Here is a 27,210-nt window from a genome sequence, read left to right as displayed (position 1 = left end):
TTGTGAACAAGAAATAGGGGACAAAGGGCCTGTGTCCATGCTGGTTAGATTACATAACAAGCTTTGGGTCTGAATTCCGTAGCCTTCTGGGGCAATGATTCCACATATTCCACATATTCTTCACTCTCTGAATAAAGAAATTCGTCCACATCTTTCTAAAGGTACGTCCTTTTATTCTGAGGTTAAGGCCTCTGTTCCAAGACTCTCCCACGAGTGGAAACATCCTCTCCACATCCACTCTATCCAGGCCTTTCATTGTTTGGAGGAGCAGTCTCCTCCTGCTCTTGTCTGAGTTTGCTGTTTAAAGAGCCTTGTGCTTTCCAAACTATGTTTGCTGGCTGCTCATAAACCAAAGGCTGCACTAAAAAACGAATTGTGAATTCTGAAATCTCCAGCTTGGGATATGAACTTCAAATTACCTCCTGCTTTTTAACTGGTTCCCAGTCAATAACATGATGGTTCAGTGCTAAGTCTTTTCCCTTTGATCTATTTTAACTTTGGGTGATCCTTAATATTCCATGAAACTACTTCTAATTTGAAACTGATTACATATTTTCCAGGAAACAGGAAAAAACCCATAAAGAAGTAGGGAAATAGTTAAGGTTTTACGCACATTTGTAATTTTGAAAGAAGTCAGTTCCAATGTGAATTAGACAAAGGGCATATTGGCCACATCACTTTTGTCCAAATTTTTAATCCCCTGTCAAAAGCCCTGATAAAATATTCCATAAATGTAACTCATTGGATACGAGACCAGTTGAAACTTTACATGGCCCCTGATGTTGATTTGAACATTGTAAATTCCGATCTCAGAGATTGGAACATTGTGTGAGGCTTGTGTCAAACCTCACCCCAATGGAAAGACAAAGGCAGAAACCCAATGCATATATCATGAGCTCCAGAGTCTCAGTAAAGTGACATGCCAGCTGATACAAAACAGCCATTCTTCACCATTACTGGATCAAACCATTGCAGTGACCTCTCTTGAGCCTGTGCCAGAATAATGGAGATATTATAAAACCAATTGGCTTGCCCAATGCGTCCCATTGATATAACTTTACTCCAGCAGCTTTCTGTTGAAGAACGACAGGAGTGGAATGGAGATTTCTTAGTAAGACGTTTTATTGCCTGATCAGAGACAGACTGGAACTATAATCGTCTGCCCCACTAACCCCGCCATCCCACCCACCGGACACAATCTATTTGCCATTTGTTCTGTGATTGGCATTTGCACTCAAGAATCTTGCAATTGACTTTACTTCCTTGAATTATACAAGCACCCCCAGTCTCACAAACTCACAAACATTTACAATCACACACGCACATACACCGCAAATGCACACATGTGTTAAGGGTTTGGTTCCCTTTGTGGATTTTGAAACAGATCGTGCTTTGAGAAGGAAAAACAGCCTGCAGGGTTGATCCAAAGATTGTTCCAGTGGTTTTAATGCTGCTATAACTCAACCAGTGGTTGTAAATTCAGGACATTGGACGCTCTCACTTCCTCTCAAATCTGGATCTCAGGTAACTCCTCAAGAGCTTAAACAAAACCAGTTGTGACTACAATATTACAGGCCAGAAACATTTACAGAAAAAAAGACACCCCCTTATGTCCACAAGCAGACAACACATGGACATTAAAAAGAAAATGAGCAAGGTTTTTTTCTTTTTGAAAAGCCGCGGAAGGATACAGTAGTCACTAAGCCTGATTTCAATATGTTTTGGCATGAAAATACATTTCCCACCCCCTTCAAACAAAACAACAATTACTTCTCCTGGACCAAGAAGCTCTATAATTGACTTGAAACGTGTAATAATGTCAAGCTGAGATAAATGCTAATGAGAGACAGCAAGAGTACAATTTGGCCTCCTTGACTTGACCGTGCAGCAATGCTGGCTGTAACGGGGCTGTTGCTGGAGCGACACATGCTGCAATCGGGGCTGCAGAGGTTACAGAAGTCAGTGCCGGACATTACCTCTGAGTTGTACGTTCTGACCGCTCTTCTTTCTGTGTTTGGAACAAAATGCAACAGTCTGTTCATACCTGGGCTCCATTTCATTCATCTGTTTTTAACTTCGGAATATTGTTCGCACTCTCAGCAACACATGTCAGCCCAACATCACCATTGATAAGACCATGAGACATAGGAGCCAAATTAGACCATTTGCCCATCGAGACTGCTCCGCCATTCGATCATGGCTGATCTATTTTCCCCTCTCAACCCCAATCCCCCTGCCTTTTCCCCATAACCTTTGACGACCTTACTAATCGGGAACCTATCAATCTCTGTTTTAAAAATACCTAGTGACTTGGCCTCCACAACCTTACGTGGCAACCTTACATGGCATATTCTCTGGCTATAGAAATTCCTCTTTATCATTCTAAAGGAACGTCCTTTTATTCTGAGCCTGTGCCCTCTGGTCCTAGACTCCCACTACTGGAAACGTCCTCTCCATATCCACTCTAGCTCGGCCATGATATAAATCATGGCATACCCTCCCAAACAGCACTGTGCCTTCCTTGGGAGGACTGCCGTCATTCAAGAAGGTGGCTCACCCAACTCACTCAACGGCAATACAAGGTGGCAATAAAGGCCATTGATGTTCACACCCCAAGAATATATAAAATAAAAACAATTGCAATATTGAGATTATTTAAGAATTATTAAAGCAAATGACTTCTTTCAGCCAACTGAAATCCAAATAACGTTATCCAGATCAGACATTGTACAATACCTGACATGACCCATTAAAGGTGCTGTACACAGGGCAGAAATGGTGGGTCAGGGGTTTAAAGTTATAGAGTTATATAACTTGGATAAAACTATATCATGGAAAAAAGGTCTTTCTGTCCAACTCGTCCATATCGACCATGATCTCCATCTGAACAAGTTCAATTTATCTGCATTTGGCTCATATCTCTCTTAACCTTTCATACGCATGTGCTTGCCTAAATGTGTTTTATATGTTGTTATTGTATCTGCCTCAACCAATTCTTCTAGCAGCTCATTCCAAACACAGGAGCCTGTGTATTTCCTTTTAAATTTTTCCCTGTTCACCAAACCCTATGCCAAATAGTTCTTGATTAACCAACCCTGGGAATAGGACTCTGTGCATTAACTCTATCAATTCTCTTCATGATTTAATACATATGATGAGTTAATATAAGTTTGAGTTGAGTTTACTTTATTGTCACACATACCAAGGTACAGTGAAAACCTTTTGTTGCATGCTAACCAGTCAGCAGAAAGACAATACATGATTACTGCTCCGTCTCTTATAGAAAGTCCTAGGCCGTCCCACCTCTCAGTTCCTTGAGTCCTGGCAACAGCTCCATGAATCTTTTCTGCACTTTTTTAGAGCTTAATGGCATCTTTCCTCGAGCAGGTGAGCAAAAAAATTCTTTCATATCCCCATTGTGCTGTCTCCAGCATAAAACCATTCTTTTTATATTGTGATGACTGGAACTGCACACAATACTCTACCTGCAGTTTAACCAGTGTTTTGTAAAGTTGTAACGTGCAAACTTTTATATTCTTGAGGTGTACTGCTTTACCCAATGAAAGCAGCATACCATAAGCCTTCTTCACTATCCTATCAACCTGTGTGCCACTTTCAGGGAACGATCACATCCAGAATTGGGAATTGGTGGGATAGGCTATTGTGGGGCAGTCAAGGATCAGGGTGAGGCTAAGTAGGAGAGGTGATCAGGAATCTGGGGTCCGTTAGACCAATGGACTTGGCAGAGACGTGAGGCTCCCTTGAACAATGCAGCACTCAAACCTTTGCTTAAGGCAATGTCTGAGACTTGCTTGATCAGACGAATTGTACGCATGCAATCGCTGAACATGCTGGCCATTTCACGTTATGGCACTTGCTCAATGAGCTCTGTCCATGTGCTCAGAGGATATGAAATGGGAATTGCATTTCCGAGTTTGTTTAGTTTATTGTCACGTGTACGGGGTTTTGATTGCATGTTAACCAGTCAGCGGAAAGACAATACATGATTACAATCGAGCCATCCACAGTTTACAGATGCATGATAAAGGGAATAATGGGAATAACATGTAGTCCAAGATAAAGATTGTAAAGTCCAATCAAAGATAGAGATAATCCAAGGTTCTCCAATGAGGTAGATAGTAGTTCAGGACTGCTCTCTAGTTGGTAGGATGGTTCAGTTGCCTGATAACAATTGGGAAGAAACTGTCCCTGAATCTGGAATAGTTGGAATCAGGAATAACTTTCCAGAGCAGTTCTCTAAGTCGTGGTGGGTTTGTGGAACAAGCTACCAGAGGGAATGGTGGAGACGGGAACAATTATATTGAAAAGATTTTTGAATGGGTACATGATTAGAAAAGGTTTGGAGGGAAATGGGTCAATCACAGGGACTAGGTCAGATAGGCAACTTGATCAGCATGGATGAGTTGGGCTGACAGGCCTGTTTCCATAGTCTGCAACACTGTAAATCTTATTGAGTGCAATTGGGTGGCTCACAGGAAAATTGAACTGCACAAGATAATTCCGAGAATTCAGGAAGAAGCATTTTGGGTTGAGAATAATTGGTCATGTGAAATTCATAAGTTCAAGGAGCAGAATTAGGCCGTTTGGCCCATCAAGTCTACTCCACCATTCAATCATGGCTGATCTATCTTTCCCTCTCAACCCCATTCTCCTACCCTCTCCCCATAACCCCTAAGGGGTGGGATGACATAAGTCGAAGGAGTGACTATAGACCATATTTCCAAAGTTGTCACCCACTGTGGACACCCTCAGCCCAGGCCAGAGTCTATTGCAATCGATTAATTAAAATTCATCAGTGCACAATCTTGGGCATTCAGGATAGTTGGACAGAAATGGATCTGCCTTTCTTGGTTGGAAGACCCCATGTTTCAAGGCTGGACTGAGAAGGTGGTTAACGTAGTCTGGATACAATTAACAGCAACAGAAGGGACAACCTCTCAAGATTTCAGGAAAGGCTAAAATAAGAGCAGGCGACGTCCTCTGACACATTGGTAGCCAGTTCCAGCTTGAAAATCAGCAATCCTTGTCCCTAAGCCTGATCAGCAAAGAATAAACAGATTCTACTTCAGTTGCATCTCCGGTAAAGGACAATGGAGGGATTGCTATGTCGCACAAATGATGAGCCAGGCACAATCATTTACTTCAGTGCTCTCTCCAAGCACAGTCAGTCCACTAGCTCCATTCGGAGCATGAATTTTAATGTCACTACCTGCATTCATGTACGCTCACACTCAAAAGCAAGCAAATAAATAAACACCTTACCCATTTTGTAATACTCAAAGATGATCACCACAGCATCCTGGGCATGAGCTACTTTGGAATCTCTCATCACAGGGATGATCACACAAACTTCGGTCTCATTTAACTGTTAATAAAGAAGGAATGTTTCTTTACAAATTGTTTAAAGTGTTTTGTTTTACAAGTTATTTTTTCCCAGAACAAGGGAACAAACAAAAACAAAAGTGACAAAGACCGATTAAAGTCTTTCCTGGAGCATTGCAGAGCACATAAATCAATGTGCTTCAAGGACAAGCAGCACACTTTGCTGCTTTGTCATCAGTGTGTGGACTGAAAGATATGGCTAACTTTAGTGCAGTACGATCCCACAATGCACTAAAGGAGCAGAGGATCCCTTTTCATAATGTTAATTAAAGAATAAAAACTATCCTCAAGGACTGGGAAACTCCCTTTCGCTTTGCAAAGAGATGGAAATTCTTTCATGACATAATATTTCTGCACATTGTCCATTACTGAAATGAGTAACTCAATGAACCTGAGTTTTGGGAACAGAATACAATTGGCGCCTGCCATGAAATTGCAGAGTTAATGCAAGTGTCAGAAGATGAAACCGCACTCCTATGTCCAATCAAGAATCTCCTTCGGACTTATTAGTATTTACAATTTTCCAGTGCTTGAAGAATGTTCCCCTGGCTGAGGATCTTAAAGCCAAAGTTTGGGAGGGCCGATTTGGGAAGGTGGGATCTCCCTGTCGGTTTGCTCCTGGGCCTGGCTAAGATGGCCATTCGCGGGTCCAGGCAGGGGGCAGTCGATGGTCACACCAGAGTCGACTGTCTTCTGGGCCTACGTCTGTGCTCGTGTGTCCCTGGAGAGGGACCACGCGGTGTCCACGGGGACTCTGGAGGCCTTCCGTGAACGCTGGTCACCACGGGGGGTCGAGAGCTTTGTAAATAAAGATTGCACCGTTGTACTATAATGACTGCTTGATGTATTGTGACCATTTAACGTTTATGTACAATTGGTATACTGTAATGTGCAATTGTTGAATATAATCCTTGGAATGGAAAAAAAACGACAAAGGTTACAATGACAGAATAAAAGGATGCCATTTGGGAAAAGATCTGATGGTTGACAGCTAGTGAAGGGTTCAAATAATCATCTGAACCTGATTGATTTATAATCAGATGGTGTCAATAAATATTTGGAGAGATTGTCACCAGGAGATATAATGGTTACCTGGCCTCTGTTGACATAGCTGCATTGGTGCAGGACTAAGGACATTAGCCATTTCTCCAATGATCCTTACCAATTTTAAAGATGCACCATCGAACGTAACCCATCAAGATGCATCACAGCTTGATCTGACACCTGCTCTGCCCAAGACTGCAAGAAACTGCAGAGAGTTATAGAAGCAGCCCAGCTTATCACACAAACCACTCTCCCTCCATCCCTCTAACTCCATCTATATTTCATGCTGCCTCCAGAAAGCACACAGCAATAGTCAAGTCATATTGACATATGCACAAATATGGTGCACTGGACCAATCACACCCCAGTCATCTTCCTTCTCTTGTCAGGCAGACCATATAAAAGCTTGAAAGCTTCCCACCAGATTCAGGAACAGCTTCATCCCCACGTTATCAGACTCTTGAATGCCTCTCATATGCTGAGGATGTATTCCTGATTTTCCAAGCTACAGTGATGAGGCCCTTACATGTTTTTGTTATCTGTTTTCTCTGTAGCTGTAACAATATATTCTGCACTGTTTATTTTCCCTTAAGCACTACCTGGTTTAGTCACGTGTGCTATGATTTAACTAGATAGCACGCATAACAAAGTTTTTCATTATATCTCGGTACATGTCACAACAGTAAACCAATAACAGGTTGGTTGAAGTCAACAACACATTGGGAATTCTTTGACTCACACATGATCCTTCCCCAAATGATAAACGTGCTTCACGTAGCATTTCCTTCCACATTCCAACTCACCGAATCAAAATACAAAGAGACGGCACTGTCTTGAAATTCCACTTTTTTGATGAAGTCGGCAGCTTGAATGCTATTGATTTTTGGAACAAAGCCGCTGAGCATCCCAACTTGCATCAGGACCATTCCTGTGCTTGATACATTTCCCTCTCCTTTAAATCTTCAGCAGCAAGAAAAAAAAAACCAAAGGTTAGCTTAAAATGATTTAATGTGTCCACCTTCTTGAAAAGCACACCATTCCCACGTTCTGCCACCAAGCACCGTCTTCAAAGTTATTGTCGCGCCGATTCCCATCATTCACTGCTCTAGGTTGATTCACTACTCAAGGATACAGCATGGAAATAGGCTCTTTGGCCCACCGAGCTCATACCAACCATTAATCACTCGTTCACACTAGTTCTATGTTATCTCACTTTTGCGTCCACTCCCTACACATTAGGGGCGATTTACAGCAGTCAATTAACCTACAAACCCACACATCCGTGGGATGTGAGAAGAAACAGTAGCACCTGATGGAAACCCACATGGTCACAGGGAGAACGTGCAAATTCCACACAGACAGCTGTCGGGGTCAGATTAAACCCTGTCTCCAGCATAGTGAGGCAACAGTTGTACCAACTGCACCACTCTTTGAAAGGAATGTATGGGATTGTTGGAATTTCCCTGAGAGTCAGAAACAGTTGATGGGATGGATAGCCTCCTTCTATACTTTAAGAAAATATGGAGGCTTGGCATCTTAAATGTAGAGCCAAGTCAGTCATTCAGAGTCAAATTCAGAAAGGATTTTTTTTTGTAAACACACATTGAGGGAAATAGGATCCCAAAGCCCTCAATGGAAATTGATTCTTGGGATTGATTAAACCTTTCAAGATTGAAAGTGATATTTTTTTAATGAAGGAGGGAGATCAAGCGAAATAGTTTCATGGTGGTTAAATGAGCTGTTGAGCTGAAACACTAATTCACAAGGCAGGTACAAACCAAAATTTTAAAGACATTTGGACAGGTACATGGATAGGAGAGGTTGAGAGGGATATGAATATAAGAGTCAGGAATTCATGTTAAAGTTTTATAAAACTTTCATGAGGCTGCATTTGGAGTATTGGGTAAAGTTCTGGTCACCCCATTACAGGAAGGATGTTAAGGCTTTGGGTGGGAGATGGGGAGGGGCGGGGTGGGTGGGTGGAAGAGGTTTACCAAGATGCTGATGGTAATTCGGGGATATTAACTATAAGGTGAGGTTGGGTGAATGTGAATTGTTTTATCTGGAGCATTCGAGGTTGAGGAAAGACCTGATAGAAATTTCTAAAATTATGAGAGGCATCGATAAGGTCGACAGTCAGAATCTTTTCCCCAGAGTGGAAATTCAAATATCAGAGGGCATATTTTATGGTGAGAGGGGGAAAGTTTTAAGAAGATGTGAGTATGAATATGCAGGGAATGGAGGGATGTGGATCATGTGCAGGCAGAGGTATTAGTTTGATTCAGCATCATGATCGGCACAGGCATTTTGGGATGAGGTGCCTGTTCCTATGTTACACTATTCTATGTTCTGAGTTCTATCACTCTTCTCTTATTTCCATCTCGCTCAGACAGACCTGCCCTGACTCAGAAACCTCTCAGTTGGCAGCACTGCCATCAATGCCATTCGGTCTCTACCGCTCTCTACCCGATCACAGATATCCCTTTTGTTCTCTCCAATCCTCCCTCTACTCTATCACTTAAAACGAGTTTGACTTCTAACTTTTCCTCACCATCAACCTAAAATATTAAATCTGCTTCTCTCTCCATTAATGCTATCTGATCTGTTGAACAACCGTGGCATTTTCAGATTTTCTTGACTGAGAAACTTTATATATTTTCTTTACTTGTAGAATTGAAACGTGTATCTTTTTGGCCAATGTTCTGCCCACTAGTGGCCATATTTCTTACACCCTGACGAGCTCTTCCTTCTGGAGAAGAGAACAGTACCCATTGCCAGACACAGAATAATATATTCCTGAGGCTATTCAGTCACGTTGTGCAAATCATATAAGCCAAGACATTTTAAGTAAATTCAAGCAGAAAAATGACAACAGATTGCTGACTATTTTGGAGAGACCTATGACTATTGTGGTAGGGGAAATATGGCTGATAAATAATCCAGGTGTGGATAACGATAGTACAAGAGGTATGGGTACAATCATTTCTCTTGATCCAGGTCTGCTAACAAATTGAGTAAGACACAAAGAACCAAATATAAACAGTCCAGGATATTATTGCCAAATTACCCCTCTATGTTACAAAAACATATATTGAAAATGTGCATTAAACTTTAATTTCTATAGCTTCTTCCACATAACTTTCAGGTTATTCCAAAACACTCTGCAGTCTTTGAGGTACTCCTGAAGTTCATTTATTCTTACAATGCAGTCCACAGTGGATTCATTCTTACAATGCAGTCAGCATTTGCAACATTGCCTCCTACACTCTTGCATTGCTACCTGCTGCACTATTGAATGGCCTTTTATTTGCTTGTCGCAACTGCAATCTAATAAGTAAATAATATATTTATTGAAAAACTGAATAGAAGCTGATTATTGACCCAGACACGAGAGAGAACTCCCCTCACCCTTCTCAATTGGTGTCATGGAGATACTGTCTTATTTCACACATGGCAAGCCCACACAGCCAGCTAAGAGATAATGTACAAGGTATTGTGTGATTAATAAAGCATAAAAAACAACTGGGCCATTAATTTCAAACTACTTAAGTAAACTATGAAATCTCAGGAGCTGTGGCTCACATGACTTGGTTGACCATAACTACCTTCTGCCCAGTACACCACTCAGTGGCAGGGAAGAGGAGTTGAGGCCAGCATAGATCAGCCTTGACTATATTGAAAGGCAAGGCAGGTTTGAGGGGCCTGGTGGCCTACTCCTGCTCTTATTTTCTAGTGTTTATGCATTCAATTATACAAAACTGAAGCAATCCTCTTATGCCTTTTGGGAAGTTAGGATAAGCAATAAGACATTTTTGAGGTGTGGCTATTGTGTAGCATGAGGTGCCACTGCTGAGGCACCAGGTGACATGAGGTTAACCAACCTTTAGAACTGTTTTTGCCTCCTCGGTGTTGCATATCCTGGCAGTGAATTACAAACCACAGTCTTACACTTACCTGGTGCAGATAGTTAGAGTCAAGTGATTGAGGTCATCTTTGTTGTCTAAAACATCAATGTCCAAATCAAATGCCTCCTCCAACTCAAGCATTCGTTTTCCCTTTGATGCAACTTTACTTTCCAGATTAAAGAGAACATTAAGCTAGAAAACATAAAATCCAGCAGCTAGTTTATTCAGTTAAAGTCTGTCTTTATCAGCCATCACGGGTTACTTCTACTTCTTCCAATTTCTACAAGGTTCTCTCTGCTCACAGCACCATCTCTCTCACACTACGGAAACCATACACAAACTAGGCAACCACTAAGCAGAATGCATCTCTTTAGTTCATAGGTGTGACCACAAGCTTTTGTTTCATGCTGTTTTAAACAACATGATACAATAGTTCACTTTTAGACTGGGCATTTTACATCGTCCTCAATTCAAATTCAGATGCGGCTTAATTTATTGTCTAATACACCAGGGTGCAACAAAATTCCTTGTTCACGTGAAGGGAGAACATTATACATGCAGTAATGATGGACACAGCAGTAATACAATGGCAAATGCAAACCAGATTCAAAGATTGTAGTGCAACCATAACAGGATAACTGAACAAGGTAGAGTTAAGAGATAAGGGTAAGAGCATGTGGCAGCACTTTTGAGAAAGGGTGTGAAAGAGGTGACTGGTTCAGGAATCTGATGGCAGTGGTGAACAAACTACTTAAGTCTGGACATCTGGACTTTCAAGATCCTGTATCTTCTCCCAGAGGACATCAGAGAGAAAAGAAAATGATCGGGCGAGCACGGTACTTTCCAGCCTCCCTAATGCAATGCACCATGAATATGGAATGGATAAAATAAAGCGATAATCTGCAATGGACAGGGCAGTGTTTTAGATCACAATATCTATCTCCATTATCAGACAACATACGGTGATGACATTGGTACAACTCAAGACTCATCTTTCATTTCATTAATGCTCTTCTCCCCATTTGTTTTATATGCCCATTCCTTTTGCCATCTCCTGCCTACACACACCTTCCCTTCTATGGTTTATATAAACATTATGAACTGTGAAGGCCATATGGCATGGGTTTTTGATGAAATGTTGTGCCAGCCACTGCAATGTTACTGAGCGGTGACTACCTCCATTAAAAGATGTTTTTCTGAAAATCATAACAGAAAAACTGCAGATGCTGCAAATCTGAAATAGGAATGGAGAAATGCTTGAAACACTCAATGTCTGGCTGCATTTGTGAAAAGAAAAACAGTTAATGCATCAGATCTCGAACCCTCCATCAGATGAAGATAATGTTTTGTTGGTAGCTCTTTCCATGTCACTTACTTTAATGGATGGCAAATCACTCCAAACCGTTCCTATCCATGTGTCTGCCCATATGTCTTTTAAGCTTTGCAATTGAATCTGCTTCTAATATTTTCTGTGGTGGCTCATTCTATATACACACTACCCCGTGTGAAAAAGTTGCCCCTCGGACATGGTTTAAATTTTTTTCCTTTCACCGCAAAACCAATTTCCTATATTCTATTCTGTGCTGTTTGACTATATGACTACTGTGCTGGAGCCATTCAATAATTCTATTCCAGTAAATCCCCTCTACTCACATTCCAATACATGCAGTACTTCCCAAAAGTCCAGTGACCATAAATGTTGACTACCTATTTTAAGCAGTAAGAAAAAACATGTTTAATGGATGTTATTGATGGCTGATAATGTTACAATACCTGGACAATGGCCATGCCTTGGCCCTTTGCTGTTACTGTCACTTGCAGAGGCTGCTCAATCCCAATCTGTGCATTGAAAGAAAATGACCATAGTAAAGATAGAGTGTTTAAATCTGTAACTAACATGGAATCAAAGCAGAACTATCTCTGGAGGATTGTATTGTGGCACAACTACTAGAGCTGTTGCTTCATAGCTCCAGCAAACCAGAATCAATTCTGACCTCGGCAGATGCATGATGAAGTTTGCATATCCCCCTGTTATACTTGGGTTTCCTACGAATGCCCTGGTTTCTTCCTATATGTCCTAAATGTGTGGGGCAGGCAAGTTAGCTGGCTATTGTAAATTCCTCATTACATGTAGGTAGATAAGTGCAGAATCAGAAGAGATGGTTGGGAATGAGGGAAGAATTTAAAAATGTTTGAATGTTTGGCATGGGCTCGGTGGGCACCGGGCCAGTTTCAATAGTGTATGGACTCGGTGACTCTTACTAGAAGCTTGAGGCATACCTCGGTTTCATTCATTTGGCTGAGTTGTATTATTAGATGAATGCTCTGGGGAATGCAAAGTCAAAAATTCCTACAGTGTCTTCCATAATGTTTGGGACAAAGACCCATCATTTATTTATTTGCCTCTGTACTCCACAATTTGAGATTTATAATAGAGAAAAATCACATGTGGTTAAAGTGCACATTGTCAGATTTTAATAAAGGCCATTTTTATACATTTTGGTTTCACCATGTAGAAATGACAGCAGTGTTTATACATAGTCCCCCCATTTCAGGGCACCATAATGTTTGGGACACAACAATGTCATGTAGATGAAAGTAGTCTTAATTAGTATTTTGTTGCATATCCTTTGCATGCAATGACTGCTTGAAGTCTGCGATTCATGGACATCACCAGTTGCTGGGTGTCTTCGCTGGTTATACTCTGCCAGGCCTGTATTGCAGCAATCTTTAGCTTATGCTTGTTTTGGGGGCTAGTCCCCTTCAGTTTTCTCTTCAGCATATAAAAGGCATGCTCAATTGGGTTCAGATCGGGTGATTGACTTGGCCACTCAAGAACTGACCATTTTTTAGCTTTGAAAAACACCTTTGTTGCTTTAGCAGTATGTTTGGGATCATTATCTTGCTGTAAAATGAACTGCCGGCCAATGAGTTTTGAGGCATTTGTTTGAACTTCAGCAGATAGGATGTGTCCATACATTTCAGAATTCATTATGCTACGACCATCAGCAGTTGTATCATCAATGAAGATAAATGAGCCAGTACCTTCAGCAACCACACATGCCCAGGCCATAAACCCCCCACCACCGTGTTTCACAGATAAAGTGGTATGCTTTGGATTTAGGGCAGTTCTTTCTCTCCTCCATACTTTGCTCTTGCCATCACTCTGATATAAGTTAATCTTCATCTCATCTGTCCACAAGACCTTTCTCCAGAACTGGTTGCTCTTTTAATACTTCTTGGCAAACTGTAACCTGGCCATCCTATTTTTGTGGCTAACCAGTGGTTTGCATCTTGCAGTGTAGCCTCTGTATTTCTGTTCATGAAGTCTTCTGCAGACAGTGGTCATTGGCAAATCCACACCTGACTCCTGAAGAGTTTTTCTGATCTGTTGGACAGGTATTTGGGGATTTTTCTTTATTATAGAGAGAATTCTTCTGTCATCAGCTGTGGAGGTCTTCCTTGGTCTGCCAGTCCCTTTGCGAATAGGAAGCTCACCAGTGTTCGCTTTCTTCTTAATAATGTTTCAAATAGTTGATTCTGGTGAACCTAAGGTTTGGCTGATGTCCTTTACAGTTTTATTCTTGTTTCGCAGCCTCATGATAGCTTCTTTGACTTTCATTGGCACAACTTTGGTGCTTGTGTTGATAAACAGTAATAAAAGTTTCCAAAGGTGATGAAAAGACTGGAGGAAAGAGTAGGTGCTGAGAGCTCTCCTATACATGCATTAAGGAGACATTTAAACACACCCTGAACAATAACAAACACCTGTGAAGCCATGTGTCCCAAATATTATGGTGCCCTGAAATTGGGGGGGGGGGGGGAGGGGGGGGGGGGGGGGACTACATATTAACACTGCTGTAATTTCTAAATGGTGTAACCAAAATGTATAAAAATACCCTTTAATAAAATCTGACAATGTGCAATTTAACCACATGTGATTTTTTTTCTATTATAAATCTCAAATTATGGAGTACAGAAGCAAATAAATAAATGATAGGTCTTTGTCCCAAACATTATGGAGGGCACTGTATGTGTCTGTGACTATTACTTTGGACTTTTGTGTTAGGTTTTGTCATAAGGAATAGAAGTAAAATTAGGCCATTCAACCCATCAAATCTACTCCGCCATTCCATCATGGCTGATCTATCTCTCCCTCCTAACCCCATTATCCTACCTTTTCCCCCTAACGTCTGACATCTATACTAATCAAGAATCTATCTATCAAAATATCCATTGACTTGGCCTCCACAGTCTTATCAGTGGCAAAGAATTCCACAGATTCACCACCCTCTGACTAAACAAATTTCTCCTTGTCTCCTTCCTAAAATAATGTCCTTTAATTCTGAGGCTATGACCTCTAGTCCTAGACTCTCCCACTAGTGACAAAAATCTTTGGGTACAAGTCCGACTCCAGTGACTTGCCTCGCCAGTGCACTCGAGACACTACAGTGCAGAATTGAGTGTGTGTTGGACTGTCCGAGGTGCCACTTTTAGAATGTGATGCGAAGCAGAAATCCCATCGTTGATAGATGGTTGCTACAGACACCATGCCATGGTTGTGAAAGAGATGTAGGGGTTGTTGGGGGAGAGGTGGCAGTTACCCTTAGTATCCTAGTCAGTAGTTACTTCCTCAACCAACTCTACACGGATGAGCTGGCCATTATAACCCTGTTTTCATGGAGTTTACTGGGTCTAAGTTGTCCATTGTGCTTCCTGCAAATGTGCCAGTCCCTCAACCATACTCTATTGGCTATGAAATGCTTTGGGATGTTCCAACCTTGTGAAAGGGGCTATGAATAAAATAGGGGATAAAGAGGGGAAAGAAGCAGCATCAACAGTTCAATTTGTTTACAGGTCAGCATTGGCCCAGTTTCTCCCATTGCAGGTGCTGCTTGAAATGCTGGGCATTCCTAGCAATTCCCATTTATATTCCAAATTCCTGGCATCTGGACCTTTTGGTTTCAAGTGGTATGAATGCTCTTTCCATTTGCTTCCTGGGTTGAGCTACTGTTGTTGGAGCCCGCAGCAATGCAGCAAATACCTGTACAGCCTGTAGGACCAACATGTTTGCGGAGGAGATGGTGAAAGTTGCTGGGACAGCTAGCCCAGGTCCATTGACTGAAACCACCAGGTCTGTCGTGGGAACGATGTTCTGAGCTGCAAACTGGGACAGTGCTTGGAGGGCTACCACTGTGTCCTGGAATAAAGAGCAAACAAAAAGAGATCCCTGTAAATAAATCCAGTCCATAGAATTACTGAGTGAAGATGAATGGAGGGCATTGGGCTGCTGCATTTTAACTTTGAGCACCCTCCAGAGCTTCACACCACTCACAATTATGTTCAACTCAACATTGTGAGATGACTGGGATCTGCAGTTATTCATTTACTAGCCAGAAAGTTCAGTGGTGGGAAATGTGTGGTGAAGTTGGGGTTGTTTGTTCTGGAGCAGAGCTGAACTGGAGATCGGATGGGAGTGGCCACGATCAGAAGGAGTTGTGGGATGTTCTCCTCACCACCAGTCATTGCAGAGGTGATTAGTGTAAAGGAACCATAGAAAACATTGATGGACAGAGTGAGCCAATGGGGCCTGTTTCTGGACAGTACGAGTCTACGACTCTTATCACTGAATGAAGAGTTGTTGGTCTTTATTGCTAAAGGATTTGAATACAAAAGTAACAATGCCTTACAGTGATTGTTTATGGCCTTGATGAGATGGAGACCTGAGAGACTGCAGATGCTGGAATCTGGAGCAAAAAAAAACAATCTGCTGGAGGAACTCAGCGGGTCGAGGAACATTTGTGGAAGGAAAGGAAGGAGGCCTAATGCGTGATTTCCACCCGAAATGCTGATTATTCCTTTCCACTTACAGATGCTGCTTCACCCATTGTGTTCCTCCAGCAGATTATTTGTTGCTTCTTGCTGAGACCGGAGCTGAGGTATTGTGTAGAATTTCAGAGAATGCAACAAAGATTCACCATACACTTCCTTTGGGTGATGGGCCTGCCAAATGAGGCAGTGCCTCTATTCTTTAAATAAATGAGCAGCAATTAAAAAAAAATATATTCTAGAGTTAGACACAAAATGCTGGAGTAACTCAGCGGGACAGCAGCATCTCTGTAAAAGGAATGGATGACCTTTTGGTTTGAGAACCTTCTTTAGAGTGAGAGTCAGGGGAGAAGGGAAACTAGAGATATTGAAGGGAAAGGTGCGAAAATGGCTGATCAAAGCAGACGATGATCAAGGAAATGTAGAATGGTTCATTGTTGGCTGACAGGAAGGTGACAACGAGGCATACAAACAGCAAAATTAACCAGGAGGACAGTGGAACTAGTTGGAGATCTAGGGTGGAGTGGATTTTTCTTTTAGAGATACAATGCAGAAACAGGCCCTTCGGCCCACCGGGTCTGCGCCGCCCAGCGATCCCCGCACACACTAACACTATCCTACACCCAGTGGGGACAATTTTTTACATTTGCCCAGCCAATTAACCTACTGTACGTCTTTGGAGTGTGGGAGGAAAACCGAAGATCTCGGAGAAAGCCCACACAGGTCACGGGGAGAACGTACAAACTCCGTACAGACGGCGCCTGTAGTCAGTATCGAACCTGAGTCTCCGGCGCTGCATTCGCTGTAAGGCAGCAACTCTCCAGCTGCGCCACTGTGCCGCTCCTGGGACAGTAGGGACAGAGAAACAGGCAAGGCAAGGTATACTTGGTTAGAGAAATCAATATTCATACTATCATATCATATATCATATCATATATACACAGCCGGAAACAGGCCTTTTCGGCCCACCAAGTCCGTGCCGCCCAGCGATCCCCGTACATTAACACTATCCTACACCCACTAGGGACAATTTTTACATTTACCCAGCCAATTAACCTACATACCTGTACGTCTTTGGTTGTAAGCTGCCCAAGCGAAATATGAGGTGCTGTTTCTCCAATTTGCATTTGGCCTCACTCTGACAGTGGAGGAGGCCCAGGACAGAAAAATCAGTATGGGAACGGTAGGGGCAGTTAAAGTGTTTAGCAACCGGGTGATCTAGAGCGTTTGACCAGGTAGATAAGGGAAGGATGCTTCCCCTGGCGGAGGAGCCCAGAACAAAGAACTATGATCTCCAAAAAGTGGGGGGGGGGGGGGGGGGGGGGGGATTTAGAACTGAAAGGAAGAGATAATTTGTCACTCGAGGGGTGATGTATCTTTCACATTTCTGTGCCGGATGGTTGTGGAGGTTCAGGCATGTACAAAACAAAAGATGGATTTCTGGATGTCAGAGGGTTCAAGGAATATGGGGAATGTAATAGGAAAATGGTAGAAGATAAGCCATGATCTTATTGAAGAGCTAAAGGGAGTGCAGAAGTGATTCATAGGAATGTTACTGGGGCTGAAGGGTTTGAGTTATAAGGAGCGACTGGATAGCTGGGACTAATTATCCTGGAGCAAAGGAGGCTGTGGGGATGATCAGATAGAGGTTTATAAGATCATGAAGAATCTAGATAAGTTGAATGGTCAGTCTTTTTCCCAGAGTAGTGGACCCTAAAACTGATTGATAAACATACTTTTGTGAGAGGGAGAAAATTTGAAGGGAACCAGAAGGGTAACGTTTTCACACAAAGGGCAGCAGGTATATGAAATAACCGACCAGAGGAAGGGGTAGAGGTGTGCACAACTGCATTTAAAAGACATTTGGACTAGTATATGGGTAAGATAGTTTTAGAAGGATATGGGTCAAATGTAAATGGAGCTAACACGGGAAGGCACCTCGGTCAGCATGGACCAGTTGGACCAAAGTCCCTGTTTCGATGCCGTTTAACTTTATAACTCTATGAATGGTGAAACACTGTGGAAAGGGAAAAAAGCGGGAACTTTTAGCTCACACTAGGAAGCTGAACAGCTGCAGAGAATGCATGGGTGACCAGCATGAATATCCTAAGGGAACTTTCACTGGAAATAGGAATGACACTTGCAAAAAAAGAGCAGGGGAGTGGAACTAATTTGATATCGCGTTTAAAAAAAACCCAGAATGGGCACAACAGACTGAATGTCCTCCTTGCCCATGATGTATTTCTCACTCTTTTGCATACATGAGAACATTATCAGAAACCAAGCCCAGCAGAACAGGGGTCAAGGTGTCACGTGTACCTGGGTGGAAGCGAAGCCTCCAAGGTGGTTCCTGCACTGACTGAGCCACTGCATGATGGGGATGCCCTCTGAAAGTCTCTCCTGCCTCAGGTGTGACAACAGGGCGTAGGCAGCCACTTCAATGTCTGACGAGAGGGTCTTCTGTCCCCACCAGAAGGAAGGTCTGCTCACGGGTGATGACCAGAACTTTACACCAGCTGTGGTCAAAGACGGAATGGTTATTCTGAGCTCAGGAGGCAAGTGTCTAATTATCATGTGCATTGGGAACAGAACAATGAAACTCTCACTTGCTGCAACTTTACAGGCAAATTAAATGCAACAACATAACAAATAAATGTGCAATAAACAATAATACAACAAGTTATTAGTTGCACTAGGTAACCAGATCATGCTGGTGTGACAATTAAGGAACAATTTCAATTCTTCCACCATCATGACTTGGAAATATATGCACTTCATCACCATCACTGATCATTCATCATCACTGGATCTAAGTCTTGGAACTCCCTCCCCAAAAACAATGTGGGAGCATCTTCACCAAGCCTCCACTGGTTCAAGGAGGCAGCTCACCATCTCAAGGGCAAGGGCACCTCATTTCAACTTCTGTCCCCACAACCTTAATCGCCTCAATCTTAATCTCAAGGGAAATTAGGGTGGGCAACAAATGCTATCCTCTCAGTGATGTCCAAAGAATCCGAACAAAATGTTCTGAAATATTTAAACTCTTTATTAAACTGTTCAAACTTTGACAAAATAAACACATAACCCTTGACTACTTTGGTGTTATAAATATTAGTTTCATTATTGGTATTGATATTGTTAGCTGGTTAGGATTAAATATGTCAGCAGTAAAAACTATGTGAACTGCATGATTTACTTGTCAAAAATATATGTACGATCATCTTTTAACCCCATATAAAAGATGCCCATAATCCCAAGTTACTGGCAAAAATGTGATAGGTCTGTGAAACTCCTTCCACAAGTTGTTGCAAAGTTTCATCTTAGAGTCATAGAGAGTCATAGAGTCCTACAGCACAGAAAGAGGCCCTTCGGCCCATCGTGTCCGCGCCGCCCGTTACCAAACACAGTCTAATTTTAATCCCATTTTCCCGCATTTGGACCGTAGCCCTGAATGTTGTAGCATTTCAAGTGCCCATCCAAATGCCTCTTAAACGTTGTGAGTGTTCCCGCCTCCACCACCACCCCAGGCAGTGAGTTCCAGACTCCAACCACCCTCTGGGTGAAAAAGTTCTTTCTCACATCCCCCCGAAACCTCCCTCCCCTTACCCTGTATCTATGTCCCCTCGTTGTTGAACCTTCCACCAGTGGAAGAAGTTCCCCGCCATCTACCTTATCCATGATCTTGTACACCTCGATCATGTCCCCTCTCAGCCTTACAGGTTTTATTTCACTAAACACCAATTGGCACAGATAAAAACATAATATTTCACGTCAATGACCCGATTTAGAACTGAAATAATGAGAAGTCAAGCATGCTTTAGGTTGCATGCTTAACATTGAACAAGGGAAGAAGAAGAGATCAATGAAACCTCCAACAGATGCTGATGCTGATCTGTTCTGATGCTGATCTGTATCCCAGCCCAATGAACCTGATTTGGTTCCTTAATCTTGGGTTTGGGTTTTATTTAATTGGGTTAAATCTACTTGGAGAGAAGTTTGGAATTCCTTTGGTATGAGGTAAATGTCTCTGACACCAACCCCTGGCCTTGTTCTAGACTGCCCATTGGGGAAAACATTTACCAAAAAATCTGTAAGAAAAATCTCTAACAGAAAATTAGTTCCTTGTTATCCATCCAATCAACTCCTTTGACCGCCTCAATTTCCTGGCTTCACTCTCTGTATAATCATCAATAGATCAGTTGTTATTAACAACCATACTTTTTTCTCACATTAAAGACCCCAACACCAATGCCACCTGGACAACCTTAGTCGTCCTTCTGTCTGCTCTACCCATCCCCAAGCATGCAACTTAAAACATGCTTGTTCTCTCATTACTTCAGCTCTAAAGTAGGGTCATTGACTTGAAACTGTTTTTCTCTTCACAGATGCTGCCTAACCTGCTGAATATTTCCTGTTTTCATTTCAAATTTCCAGTTCTTGAATTTCCTTTCACGTTTCAGGAATACAGGTCCACTCTGTTGCTTTTAAAGGAATTGGAGTGAAATCCTAATCAAAATATATGTTCAGTGATTTGTTCTCATCATTCAATCTTTAACCCTAACCAAAGACCATTGCAACTTAAGAACACTATTTCAGAATAATTGTCTTCCAGCCTTACCCTGTTGGTCTGCTCTTCGATTTAGTTCATTGAGTGCTTCTGTTGCGAATTTGCTCTTGGCTAGGGTCAGTGCATATGCTGTGAGGCTTAACGTGTAGTTGCTACTGATTCCATCATGTAACTTGCCTTCAAGATACGATACAGCACCTGATACCTGATCTAAAACACTATCCTGAAAGAAACATCTTTGAAAGTAATTCACAGTCTAGGGATAACAAAATAAATAGAAAGAATAAAAAACGCAAACTTTGTTGCTATATGGCAAATCTTTAGACACAAAAGATTAAAGATGCTGGTTTACCAAACTGCATCATTAAATCAGAAAATACTGCGGACACTCACCAGATTAGACAATGTCTTTGCATAGAGTTAATGTTTCAACAATCCGAAAGATTAATCCTTTGCCTCTGTAGTTTAGTTTAGAGATACAGCGTGGAAATAGGTCCTTCGGCCCACCGAGTCCAAGCCGACCAATGACCACCCGTACACTAGTTCTATCCTACATACTAGGGACAATTTACAGAATAATAATAATAATAATACATTTTATTTATATAGCGTTTTTCATATACTCAAAGACGCTTTACAGAGATTTTGAGAACATAGGGAAATGAATAAATAGATAAATAAGTAAATAAATAAATGAACAGAGAAAGGAGACAGAAGGTGAGGTGACCTTCAGTGGTTGAAGGCAATACTGAACAGGTGAGACTTCAGCGATGTTTTGAATGTGGTGAGTGTGGGGGAGTCTCTAACGGTTTGGGGTAGTGAGTTCCATAGGGTGGGAGCAGCGATGGAGAAAGCCCTGTCCCCCCAGGATCTGAGTTTAGTCCGGATGTGGGGGGATAGGAGATTGGCAGCGGCAGAGCGGAGGGTGCAGGTGGGAGTGTGCCTGTGGAGGAGGTCGGTCAGGTAGGATGGGGCCAGGTTATGGAGGGCTTTGTAGGTTATGAGGAGGATTTTGTACTGGATTCTCTGGGGGATGGGGAGCCAGTGGAGTTTATAAAGGATGGGGGTGATATGGTCACGGATCGAGGTGTGTGTGAGTAGACGGGCAGCGGAGTTTTGAATGTATGAAGCCAATTAACCAACAACTGCGTGTCTTTGGTGTATGGGAGGAAACCAGAGTCTGGAGAAAACCCATGGGATCACGGGGAGAATGTAAAACTCCGCACAGACAGCATCTGTAGTAAGGATCGAACCTGGGTCTCTAGAGCTGTAAGGCAGCAATTCTACCACTGCACCACTGCGCTACTCTCTACATATCTGCTGCCATGTATTTCCAGCATTTTCTGCTTAATTTCAGATTTCTAGATTTTGGTTAGCACTCACGACTATTAAAAAGTATCTCAATGAGCATCTAAATCACCATCGCACAGAAGGCTACAGATAATTTGTCAGTAAATGATATTAGTATGCTGGCCATCCCCAGGTTATGAACACTCGACTTATTGATACCCCATAATCTACACCAGTCGGAGGCTGGGTGGAGGCGTGCAGAGCAGGCTCACTCACTGAGTCAGCAAGGCCGACTGGTGGCTGCTCTTCCAATGCCTGCTTGCTCCCCTGTCACCGCTGTTCCCCTGATCTCTCCCATGAACTGACTTTCGTTCATGTCTGACTTACAGAAAATTCAGGTAACGATCAGTTCTCAGGAATGGAACACTTTTGTAACCAATGGATGGTTGGCATGGACATGGTGGGCTGAAGGGCCTGTTTCTCTGCTGTATAACTCTGTTACCTTGACTCACTGTTATTATTTTGCTTGCACAACTTTAATTTAAGAGCCCAAACACCATGCTTATGACCGTAAAACATGAGCATTGTTTCTCCCCTAAAAAAACCCCACAAAGTGCTGGAATAACTCAACGGATCAGAATCAATGGAGAACATGAATAGATAAAAGTACCATTGAACCATTAGGTGACGTTTCGGGTTAGACTGAAGAAGGGTCCCAGCACGAAAAGTCATCTATCCATGTTCTCCAAAGATGTTGCGTGACCTGCTGAGTTACTCCAGAACTTTGTGTCTTTTTTTGTAAACCAGCAACCACAGTTCCTTCTTTCTACAATGTTTCTCCCTTCATAGAAGCTACCTAACCTGCTGAATATATCCAGCTAACTTTCAAAATTTACAGCATCTGCAGTACACTGTGTCCACAGAGGCAGATTATTGACTATGACAAGAAATGACAAGCAACCTTGTATTTCTTGTCCTCCAAAAGTGCCGTCAGTACATAAGCCGTGAGTGCTATGGGCCCATTCTGTCCTCCTTGGAGTTCTGTGTGGATCACACGGCCTGGCTCCAAGAACTCGCCCGTTTTATTCTGGTGTTTTATTATCCAGGATGTGACATTGTGTAAAACTGCCTTGTCGATGTAGATAAATTCCTCTGCCTGTAAGAAGCACCTCAGTACAAAGGCCGACAACCTTAAAAAAGAAAAGAATATATTTTAGAATAATGCATTCTTCAAATCATGGGAACTGATGTCCGCTGTTGGCCACATGTTCCAAACCCACAATATAACAGCGGACATGATTGACTTCAACTGGCCCCTATTTCAGAAGCAGAATGCAAAATGCAAATTGTGACGGATAATTAATTTCTTCTGTACTCCCTGATACAAAATAAGATATGGAATCACTGGGGTAAAATGCCAAAATGAAACATCCTAGGTCTGGTTCCTGTTCCATGAGTTTGTGACAAATCAACATGGCTGAACAAGATATTCCAGAAACATGGCTGAACAAGTTCTTCCAGAAATCCCAGAGGAATGAGAGAAACAGACACTGCTCAAAACACCTAGTAAGTCATGCAGTATCTGTGGAGAGAGAAACAGAGTTAACATTTCAGGTCTGAACTTCTTTTACAGAAGGTTGGGGATTAACCTGGTAGAGGGCTCACAAAATAAAGGAATGATTTGGTTGGCTAAGCTTTGGGAACTTACTGCCACTTGCAGAAAAGTCCAAAATGACACAGACATATATATGTATGGAAGGCACCAATTTGGAAAGAGTCTCAATGTCACAGAATTATACAGTACATATTTTGGCTCAATCCATTCGTGCAGGCCAAGGTGCCCATCTAAACTCATCCTATTTGTCTGTGTCTGACCTATATAATACCTGAAATATTTTCTATCCATGTTCCTGTGCAAATGACTTTTAAGTATTGTTATTGTATCTGCCTCAATCTCTTCATCCTGCAGTATGTTCCATGAAGTACAGAATTCAAAGTTCCTGATCACCACCCCTCGGCTCATCCTTCTCCTCTTTTGTTTTCCTCTGGCCCTCATCTCTCCTCCCAGACCCACCTCTGGCTGAGTTTCTACTACCCCCTATCCTTTTTGATCTTCGCCTCACTGATCACAGAAAGCCAGGCATCATCCTACTATTTCTCCACCTCTGTGAGTTTCAAATCTGCCAAAGTGTTGAACTCTTCTTCTCCACCTTGGTATCTGTGCCCATTTCTTTGGCCCCATACTGTGGACCACTTCTCCCATCTTCAGATGTCCTAATCCACCTGGAACACCCCTGGCATCTTGCCCTCTCCAAATATATCCGAAAAGGCTGGTTATTTGAAATTGCTTAATTCAGTACTGATTTCCAAAATCACAGACAGAAAATGAGGTGCTGTTGCTTGAGCTTACACTGGGCACCATTTGAACTGTGTTGAAGCTCAAATACAGCAAGGTCACAGGAACAGGCAGCAAAGCGGAGCTGAGGATTAGTTTAAACAGCAGAGGAGGCCTGGGGGACCACACAGTTGAGTTGTGCCACGGTTTATTGTGCTTCTATAATTTTACAATGTGTTTTTGTGGTTTGGAACTTAATGCCTGAGGGGATAGTAGAAACAGAATCAACAATACATTCACAAGCAATCAGATAAATGCTCAAAAGAAAACAACATGGTCAGAGTTGTGAGGGAGGAGTAGTGAAGAGAGGGACGATTTAATCAAAACAAAATGCTCCAAGTGAAAGAGGTTGAAGAGACATCCTGTATATTGTGAGATCCTGGAGTAACATCTATACCCAGGGGTAGGTGAGAATGGGGAGCAGGCTTTCAGGCCGACGTGCACAAGCTCATTGTAAAGGAGCTGGGGAAATAAGAAGCAATCAGCCCTTAACTGCTGCCAACACATATACAGACCAGGTTTATCACAGCCTTTATGACAAAGCCCATTACAGGCTCAGTGCTGACTTGGCCTGTTATAGCCTTGTCTTTTGACTGGGCACATTACAACCTCACCTTCTGAAGAGACAAGTTTCGGCATCACATTCTGAAGAAGCTTATTACACTCCAGCTTTTTTCCTCATATTTCCAACATTCATTTAAAAAAAATCTTGCTGCAGGTAACTTCATCTTTTTTTCCCAAATCCTCTACTCATGCCATCCACCCATTCATAGAACTCCCTTTTGGTTTCGCCTTCCTTCCCTCATTTTCACTGCATTTAAAACTTGATTTACCTCTAATGTTCTTCCATTTCTAATGAAAGGTCATCAACATTGTCCTAGCTCTGTTTTTCTCTCTCTACGGATGTGGTCTGACCTGATGAGTATCTTCTGTGTTTTCTATTTTACATTCAATTTCCAACATCCAACATCCCAAATCAGTTTGTTAGGGCAGTGCCTACTGATGCCTAATTTAGTGTGTAGGAGACAAATTGCACTTGTATATTCTGTTCCGATTTTGGGACACATCAAAGCAGTCAATGCCATAAATTGTCAAGAAATCACTGTTGCAATGTAGGAAATGCAGAAGCATATTGTGTATCGAAGACTCCCACAAACAATAGATCAGAGGGTCTGTAGCAATAATGTTAGCTTACTTTAGTTTAGTTTAGTTTAGAGATACAGTGTGGAAACAGGCCCTTTGGTCCACCGAGTCCGTGCCGACCAGCGAACCCCACACACTAACACTATCCTACACAACCGAGGGACTGTTTACAATTATACCAAAACAATTAACCTACAAACCTGTATCTCTTTGTCATGTGGGAAGAAACCAGAGATCCCGGAGAAAACCCACGCAGGTCACGGGGAGAACGTACAAACTCCGCACAGACAAGCAGCCATACTCGGGATCGAACCCGGTCTCTGGACACTGTAAGGCAGCAACTCCACCACTGACCCACCTACACTACCGCTGTATCAGGGACATATATTGATCAGAGACATTGAGGAGAGCCCTTTCATGTAATCATTATATCCATCATTGCCACTGCTTTGTCACTGCACAGGGAATTCCCTCTTAGAATCTGTGCTCCAGATCCCGGAGTGGGATTTGAACCTGCAACCTTCTACCTAACCACAGAATGATGAAGGCTGAAAGCTAGACTGCATTGCTCACTGACCTGAGCAAGCTGAGGAATAAGAGAATAAGTACCTCTTTACAATGTCAGTTCTAATGGCACTAGAAAGCAAGCTCTTCTATTTAAGGATGTGGTTTAGTCGCGGTAAATATTTGTCTAGAGCTTGGATTAGCCGTGGTTAAAATATCAAGTGTAATGTAAATCATGGAAGCAGCAAATTCAAATATTTACTCCTTTTCCTCAACCACTCTGGCTTCTCTCCCATTTCCAATCTTGTGGAATCAGATACAATTCCTACATTTAAGAGGCATTTAGACAGACACTTGAATAGACAAGGCATAGAAGGATAGTCCAAATGCTGCCAAATAGGATGCTAGAAAAATCAGCAAGGACGTGCTAGGCTAAAGGGTCTGTTTCTGTACTTTACGACTTTTTGACTCTGCCTTATCTCCTTCTTCTGTGCCTACTATCTCTCTCCCTCTTAACCGTTTCTCTGCCATTTTTATTTTTCTTCACCTTTAATATTAATTTCATCTATTTTTCTCACGTGCAATCCATCCATCCCTGTCCTGGATTTCAGTTTCGCTTCCCGCACACCTCTCTCGATTCACACCAGCTTTTACTCTCCGGACACTCTCTAGCAACCGAAGATAGACACAAAATGCTGGAGTAACTCAGCGGGACTGGCAGTATCTCTGGGTAGAAGGAATGGGTGACGTTTCAGGTCGAGACCCTTTCGTCAGACACTGAATCTGAAGAAGGGTCTCGGCCCAAAACGCCACCCATTCCTTCTATCCAGAGATGCTGCCTGTCCCGCTGAGTTACTCTAGCATTTTGTGTCCAGCATCTGCAGTTCCTTCCTACAATGTCCAGCAACCTTTCCTTCTTGGCATTTTGCCCCTGTCTACACTCCACTTTGATCTGTTCTCACCTTTCTTTTCCCCATTCTCTCACCATCTCCTCGACTTACCATGTATCCCTTTTCCTTTCTTTCTTTTCTCTAGCATTCCCTTATCATATCTTTCCTTTTCTCTCCCATATGGTTGCTGTTTGTACTCTTGTACATAAAACATTCCGCAATCTCAAATTAATTGACCGG

At 42.3% G+C, this 27,210-nt stretch overlaps 1 protein-coding gene across 1 annotated transcript in view; it reads right to left on the bottom strand.

The window, feature by feature from the left end:
• Window positions 1-1,582: 1,582 nt before the first annotated feature.
• Window positions 1,583-27,210, bottom strand: part of LOC144597066 (CD109 antigen-like) — a 118,390-nt gene continuing 92,762 nt past the window's right edge. The window contains exons 26-34 of the mRNA XM_078405980.1: window positions 23,000-23,228; window positions 20,800-20,971; window positions 18,501-18,697; window positions 15,397-15,552; window positions 12,126-12,191; window positions 10,402-10,544; window positions 7,251-7,407; window positions 5,284-5,386; window positions 1,583-2,008 (exon numbers count right to left, since the gene is read on the bottom strand). Of these exons, the coding sequence (XP_078262106.1) occupies window positions 1,791-2,008; window positions 5,284-5,386; window positions 7,251-7,407; window positions 10,402-10,544; window positions 12,126-12,191; window positions 15,397-15,552; window positions 18,501-18,697; window positions 20,800-20,971; window positions 23,000-23,228 (1,441 nt within the window). The 3' untranslated portion in view covers window positions 1,583-1,790. The remainder of the gene's footprint in view (window positions 2,009-5,283; window positions 5,387-7,250; window positions 7,408-10,401; window positions 10,545-12,125; window positions 12,192-15,396; window positions 15,553-18,500; window positions 18,698-20,799; window positions 20,972-22,999; window positions 23,229-27,210) is intronic.

This window comes from Rhinoraja longicauda, chromosome 9 (assembly GCF_053455715.1).
Source record: "Rhinoraja longicauda isolate Sanriku21f chromosome 9, sRhiLon1.1, whole genome shotgun sequence".
NCBI lineage: Eukaryota > Metazoa > Chordata > Chondrichthyes > Rajiformes > Arhynchobatidae > Rhinoraja > Rhinoraja longicauda.
This window is presented reverse-complemented; position numbering and strand designations above follow the sequence as displayed.